The sequence below is a fragment of the Gossypium raimondii genome, chromosome 8, assembly GCF_025698545.1.
Source record: "Gossypium raimondii isolate GPD5lz chromosome 8, ASM2569854v1, whole genome shotgun sequence".
In the NCBI taxonomy this organism is placed as follows: Eukaryota; Viridiplantae; Streptophyta; class Magnoliopsida; order Malvales; family Malvaceae; genus Gossypium; species Gossypium raimondii.
The window spans coordinates 36,824,175-36,832,226 of record NC_068572.1 but is presented as its reverse complement, the minus strand read 5'-3'; the positions used below and the strand labels follow the sequence as shown (position 1 = coordinate 36,832,226).

General features: G+C 33.0%; 1 protein-coding gene across 1 annotated transcript; it reads right to left on the bottom strand.

The window, feature by feature from the left end:
• Nucleotides 1-7,320: 7,320 nt before the first annotated feature.
• LOC105793282 (probable inorganic phosphate transporter 1-5) lies at nt 7,321-7,791 on the bottom strand. The gene is made up of 2 exons (XM_012622208.1): nt 7,478-7,791; nt 7,321-7,324 (listed from the first exon to the last, which is right to left on the bottom strand). Exons 1-2 carry the CDS (start codon nt 7,789-7,791, stop codon nt 7,321-7,323), a joined length of 318 nt encoding a protein of 105 aa, XP_012477662.1.
• Between the last annotated feature and the right edge of the window lie 261 nt (nt 7,792-8,052).

Below are 8,052 nucleotides of genomic sequence, written 5' to 3'. Positions count from 1 at the left end.
ATGGCCAAAAAGTGTATTGGTTCTTCTACACTTTTATTCAATATTAGTTTAAGCTTCATGTTAGTGGTTAGTTAATTTTCCAAATTTACCTTTACAGTTAAATCTGTTGCTATGTCAACTGGATCAGAGACTATTTCAACTATGTTCAACTTATCCCCATGATCTTCAGTTACAGGCTCAGGTTGAATTTCATCGTGATCCCATCATGGTTATCGATAGTACTAGGGTTTTCATGATCCAAATTGTGAACATCAAACACGTCCTCTTTCTTTGGAGGCAATGCTTCAAATATTTCTTGCATTATTTTCATTATTTGCGTCACCATATGTGACTTGTTTGATAATACCTCGAAGTTATCCGTCCTGGTGGTTTCACATAAAGGCATCTCTATCGACCAGTGACAGACTAAACATGTGTTCCTCTCCTCTGAGGCATATACTGAGATCAGAGAAGAAAGAAGTTAGTAAACGTAAATTAATAAAAATATGATAAAATAAAATTGTATCTATAATTTAAAAATTTCCTAACTATCCTATTAAACATAAAAATTAAAATTAATCTAGTAATATTGCCTCCCCGGCAACAACACCAACAACTTGACTGCCTCCGAAAGTACTAACGTCTAAAGTATGAATACTATAACTAAAAGATATGAAATCGATGCGGTGTCTATAAGTATACGGGTCAAGTTGTAATATAGTTTTTACAATGAAGTAGGTAAGTACTCTAAGAATCGTACCAAAGGGAGGGGAATTACTAAATTAATTCTAACTTAAACGCAAATAGATCTAATTAGTATTTTAAACAAATTATATTACGATAAAACATAAAAGAAAGATTTTTGGATTTATATAAATAGTGAAATAGAAATAACAAAAACCTAAATAATAAAAAACTTCAGAAAACTAATTTATAGACTTAATCAATTCTAGGCATAGGTGATTAGCTCGCTTCGGTGTTCATAACTAATTCTTATTTTGAGTTTCTACTCAATTAACTAGTCATAAACTTAGTAGGATCTCTCAATATTCCACTAAACTAATGAGTCAACAAAAAACTACTTATCTCTCGACCTCACAATCCAGACCAGTTTGGGGTTAAGGTGTTCACAGATAAGCCATACCAATTTTGGGTTAATTCTAACCTAAATGACTTCCTAGGGTCGTCAAACCTAGGGTTTAAGTTCTTTCTTTCCCAAACAGCTGATCTGCCAAGAAAATCCTACATAATAATTAGTTAATCATACCTCTATTCACCAATCTCCCATAAGAGGATTCGTTCCTCATGGATCTCATGAACATAATAAACTTAAATATAAGGGTAAATATAAATAACAAATCAAGAGTAGAGTTTAGAGAATCTTGTTTGTATTAGATGAAGCGTAGAAATTCCACTGGCGTTTGATTGTATTTACAAACCACATTATTTGAAGAACACAAAAAGAAAAGAACTAAAAATAAGCCTAATGCTTAAAAGAAAGAAAAACTAACAACTAAAATTACAAAGAAAACTTAAACTATGGAAAAATCATCATCCACAAGTGTTAAATAAACCTATCTATAAAATTAGGATAGTCGTCGTCCTGAACCATAGATCAACTGATGTCCTCGTGTTTAATTTCCATTGTGTGAACCAAAATGCCCTTGACTCATAATTAATCACGTATAGAACCGCTGTTGCAACACCTTAATCTCTGTATCGCTACATTGAAGTCAGTATGCATGGTTCTAGGGTAGTTTCAGGGGTGTGTTGCGACATCCCTTGGCTGTGTCGTGACTCTAAAGGCAGTATAGCAATTCTAGCATTCTGCTCCCTATGTTCGACATCAAACGTCTCGTGTAGCAATACAACGAACAATATTGAGTTTCTAAGCCCTTGAATGGTTTCCTGCACACTTACTGAGCACGTTAGCTCACCTTTAGGTCTCATTTAGCCGCTAAGGTCAATAAAAGACTCAAAATGCACTTTTTATTGAATTTAAATTAAACTAAGAAAGCATAACTAAAGCATATTAAAATTTATCGTATTCAACATCAAGTGTGAAAACTAGTTTAATCTACTACACCAAATTATGATAGATAACCTACTAAATACCAAATTGAAAATGATGCATTTGATGACCATCAGTGAGAGGAACAAGACCAATTACTGAAGTTTATCAAATGTGTAATCTGGCAGTGTTGGAACCAATTACCTTTAAAGAGGTAGCACAAGAACTTGAATAAAGAGATGCTATGAAGGAAGAGATTAGTATGATCAACAAGAATGAGACTTGGGAGTTGTTAGATAGACCAGTTCATAAGAAAGTTATTGGGGTCAAATAGGTGTTCAGAACCAAAATGAATCTTGATGGTTCTATCAACAAGTACATGGCTAGATTGGTTATCAAGAGGTATAGTCAGCAATTTGGTGTTGATTTTACTGAGACCTTTGCTACTAAATTTTATCAGATATGTAATCTGGCAGTGTTGGAACCAGTTAAATTTAAAGAGGTAGCCCAAAATCTTGAATAGAGAGATGCTATGAAGGAAGATATTAGTATGATCAACAAGAATAAGACTTGGGAGTTGGTAGATAGACTGATTCATAAGAAAGTTATTGGGGTCAAATAGGTGTTTAGAACCAAAATGAAACTTGATGGTTCTATCAATAAGTACAAGGCCAGATTGGTTATCAAGGGGTATAGTCAGCAATTTAGTGTGGATTTTACTGAGACCTTTGCCCCTGTAGAAAGGTTAGATACCATAAGGCTGCTATTAACACTTGCAGCTCAAAAGGGTTGGAAAATACATCAAATGCATGTTTAATCAACTTTTTTGAATGGTTATTTGAAGAAAGAGATCTATGTAGATTAGCTACCATAAGGCTGCTATTAACACTTGCAGCTCAAAAGGGTTGGAAAATACATCAAATGCATGTTTAATCAACTTTTTTGAATGGTTATCTGAAGAAAGAGATCTATGTAGATTAGCCTCAAGGATTTCTTGTACCAGAATGTGAGTCAAAGGTATACAAACTAAAAAAGGCACTGTATGGTCTAAAGCAAGCCCCCAAGGGCACGGTATGAGAGAGTTGATAATCATCTAGCAGATTTGTGATTCGAAAGAAGTATCAATGAACCTATATTGTATGTGAAGAAGGCTAGGAATGAAATACTTCTTATTGCATCTTTGCATATTGATGATCTATCTGTGATTGGTAGCAATAATGAGTCAGTTGATGACTTTAAAAGGCAAATGCAAGTAGTGTTTGAAATGTCAGATTTAGGAGAGATGGCATACTTTTTTGGTCTGGAAGTAATTCAAACTTGTGAAGTAATTTTTATAAGCCAAAAGGCTTTTGCCATGAAAATTTTGAGAAGATACAGCATGGAAATTTGCAAGCCTACCAATACTCTAATTGCTCAATGAGAGAAGTTCACCAGTAATGAAGATTTTGAAAGAGTGGATGAGACAAGCTATAGGAGCTTGGATGGATGCCTGCTTTGCTTGATTGCATCCATGCCAGATATAATATTTGCTATAAGTTTTTTGTTGAGCTACATGCATTGCAGCAATATAATTCATTACAAATTCGCCAAAAGAGTTTTGAGTTATGTAAAAGAAACATTGAGCTATGGAGTGAAGTTTACGAAATCTGAAAAGCTTAAGTTACTTGGCTACTCAGACAGTGATTGGGCGAGATCTATTAAGGACATGAAGAGTACCTCTAGTTATTTCTTCACTCTACGGTCAAGTGTTTTTTGCTGGAGCTCAAGGAAGCAACGATCAGTAGCACAACCAACAGCTGAAGTAGAGTATGTTGCAGCCACTACAGCTGTCAACTAGGCCATTTGGCTAAGAAAGTTGTTGATGGGCATTAAAACCACCAAATATAATTTCCTACGCTTTACCTTAATTAAATAGTAGTATAGAGTAGTAGGGTTGATCCCACAAGGACTGAGATTCCTAATTTTCCTGTTTACGCGACCTAATTTCTGAGTCTAGGTAGTTGTCGTGCCCTCGACATGTGTGTGCAAAGTTGTAAAATAAAGAAATGAGGGTTTAGTTGATAAAGAAAATAAAATAAACAAAAATAAAATAAAATAAAAACAAAATTATGGTTGCAAAATAAATTAAGGAGATTAAATCAAATTGGTGAATCAAATATATTAATGCTTAGCCTCTGCCTCGGTACACTCGAAAATAGAACCGATCCTTGAAAAATAGATTTTTTCTTCCAAACGATAAGTTGTTATAGCGATTAATGATGCCCCAACCACTAACTTTTCCACTAACATGAGTCCACAATTTAAGATCTCGGCGGTCTTGCGATATAGAAAAGCCCAACTTAAATTAATGGCCTTAACTGTGTGGGTCTTTTAAATTCGATTACTATCTCCCTTGATGGAATCCAACTAACTTTTTTTCTAATTGAACACGCCAACTTGTTCACAGGAATTCAAACTCGACAGACGACCATCTCATTTTCCCAATTATACGCCAATACAACTCCCACCAAACGTGCACTTTGAGCTAAAATTTAATCAACTTTAAGAGACTATTATGACTATCCAATATACTGAAGAAATAGCGAATGCGAATACCGTGTTGAAAGGTTTTTTTAGTGCGGGTTCATATCTTACGATTTATTTTCGAAATGATAACCGAGCTAAAGCTAAAAGAAAGTTAGTTGAGCATGAAATTAATCATGCTCTGTTGATTCATGGGAAGGAATTTAATGGTAATGATGAAGGATGGGAAGGATGAAGGACTTAGGGAGCAATTGAACCAAAACTGTGAGAAATAAAGAAAAGAAAATTAAATGGTAGATTGCTCACAATCGAAAAGAGAAAATATTTAAATTGTTTTTATTCAATTTCAGTGTGTTTTCCAAAGTCACCATACAAGGTATTCATATACATTTCATATGCTAAATTTAGCCTAATTCATCTAACAACCAATCACATAAAATCAGATTTTATATCAGGTTTTTTTCTAAATCTAGCTTTTACAAAGTCAAATAAAAAATCTGATCAACCATAAATTTCTCAAAATTTCAATTTGATCCCCTTTTATTACTTGTGCTCTAATTTAGCTCGATTTGCTTGTTAACTCAAATTTTGATACTCCAATTGTGCACCTGATAAAATTAAACAAAAATTACAGACTCAATAGAAAAAATTACCGAAATTGGGTGCGTTAAACATACAAATTCAGCTTGTTATCAACTATTGAATGATTTGAACATAAACCAAGAGGAAGCAACAAGTGTGATAATCAATCTGCTATTGTAATTGCAAAGAATCCAATATTCCATGGGAAAACAAAACACTTCAAAATAAAGTATCACTTTGAGAGAGAAGTGGAGCAAGCAAATGAGGTAACACTGGTTTATTGTAGTTCATAAGATCAGTTAACTGATATACTGACAAAGCCTCTTGGGAAGATGAAGTTTGAGAAGTTGAGGTATGATATTGGAGTTCGTAGCATGGAGGCCAATGAGGAGTGTTGTAAGATGGCCAACAATGCATCGGCGAACATACATTGCAAACAACACAAATGGAGAACACACATGGCGAACAACACAAATAGAAAACAATCCAGTTGGCGAAGTCATATGGTGGATAGTTCTATCTCTAAGTCATATGACAGATAGTTTGAGCATGAGAAGATTGGCGGACTCTCAATAGGCGAACTGTCTGCGAATAGTTTTTACAGGACAAGCTTGGCGAATTGTTTAAGCACATTGGCGAATAGTTTAATGTCGAGCATATCTACAGACAACCAAAGTGTGATCTGATTAACGATAAGGCGAGCTGTAGGATGAAGTACAAGTTGTCTTCCTAGAGTAGAAAACCGATGTTTTGGTTTAATATTTTGTTCAATTCTTATATTAAGATACTTAGTTGAGAACAAACTAAGTTGGTAATGAATTCATGTGTTTAGGTGTTGATTTCATAATCAGATTATGTACAAAGTTAAGTTTTCCTATTTCTAATATGTAAATTGGATTAATTGAATTGTTTGGAAAGCAATGTATATATATATATATATATATATATATATATATATATATATTGTAACCTTTTGAAAAAAAATTTAAGAGTGTTGAAAATTAGTTCATCTTACTGGTTCATTGTCTCATTTTGCTTTCCTCTTAGTCTCAAAACACCAACAGAAAGTATTATAATGATGATATGGATGGAAGGAGAATGTTGGGCTCAATAGAAATTAACCTCAACTTGGAGCTGTTAAAAAGAGGTTGATTATGTGGATAAATCAATCATATCAATACAAAGAAAGGATATTTAATGGAAAATCATTGAATAGTAACATTTGTTGTGACCATGCTACCAAAAAAATAATTTTCTTTTTCTTCTTTAAGAAGATTGAATTTGTAGATATTTGTGAAATCTCTTTGGGACAACACAAATGATATTATTTCATAATTATATAAATTGTGCAGAAAATCCCGACTATATTATTGTGTTACAAAGTAGAATATATTTTAACCATAATTATTGTTTGATAAGCCATGAAAGGGCACTATATCAATGTTAATAGTTAATTATTTTTTAGAATTCGGTAAATTAGTAAAACTTGTTAAGAGGAGTTGTCATGTTGATCCAAATTATTAATTTGATATTTAATTTTAAGCTCAAATCTTGAATATTTCTTGCTTTTATGATGAAAAAACTGAAACTTGAGTTTTCTTTGAAAAGCATTTATATGATGGTCAAGGAGAAGTTAAAATGTTTGACAAGGGCTTGAGATATTTATATGAAATAAACATGTTTAAAGTAGACTTGCAACCATTTTCAATAAGATATTTTAAAATTTGGAATAATTTTGACCACTAAAATTTAGAAAAAGTACAATAAATTAAATGTTCAATTTATATTAGATATTATAATTATTTAAGTTTATTTTTTACCTAATTAATGTTTAGATACTCTTCATACTTAAATATTATAATTAATTAACTTTATTTTTAGGGTAAACTACAAAAATAGTCACTTTTGTTTGCCTTAGGTTACATTTTAGTCACTTATGTTTGAAATGTTACGTTTTAGTCACTTATGTTATTATTTTGTTACGAAGTGATCACTCTTCCGTTACGTTCCGTTATCTCCGTAATGGTAATCCTACGTGGCAGTCCAACTAGATTTTAAGTGCCAACTTGGATTTCCTAATGGGATGAGAATAGATTTTTAGTTAAATAAATTTAATTAATTAAAAATTTTAAACCCTAAATCTTAGTTAAAAAATCGTTCATATCCCCTTTTTTTAGTTTTTTTTTCAGTTGACTAAGAAAGCTATTATCATCAGAATTTTTTATTCACCTACAAAAACAAAAGAGGATTCAATGGAGGGTCCAGGTATGTCTTCTTCACCGACAAATTAATGTTCTAAGACTTAAAATCAAGTGGTTGTCGATAAATTTATGTAATAAGATGAACTGCAATGATTGTAGCATGTGAAAACCAAGCCAAAACCTGAAGAAGCAAAGGGTTGCCATTACACCATCTGGAGACTTTCCGAAGGAAAGTCCAGAGGCAATGGAAAAGATCACCATGAGCATCAAGGTGAGTCCATAAACTCGTTTTCGGCCTAATTTATCACCAAGCCAACCAAAGAAAAGCTGTCCAGCTAAAGTTTCGCAAAAGCCCACACCATTAGCAACAGCTACAATAAAAGGAGGCAAAGTTCCAGGCTTTTCAGAAAGTGCATCGAAGTAGTAAATACGACCAAGCAATTTTGTGATAAGAGAGATGCTAAAAAGGTCATAAGCATCAGTGAAGAAACCCATTCCAGCAATCACAATTGCAGTGAAATGGTACCATTGTGTCTTTCCTGTATCCAACGCATTAAGAACTCCAAGCTAGTTTGCCATTTCTGTCTTTTTTTACCTGAAACCAGATCAAATAGGAAATTAACAAAACATAGGAATTTTGAGTTTTCTCTGAATAAACAATCCCATGTCAAATAAAAATGGAAAAAGCCCCAAGTTGAACAAAAGCTAGTTCAGCCATTAAAACAAACTATTTTGGCTTTTCATTCTAGGATGTTA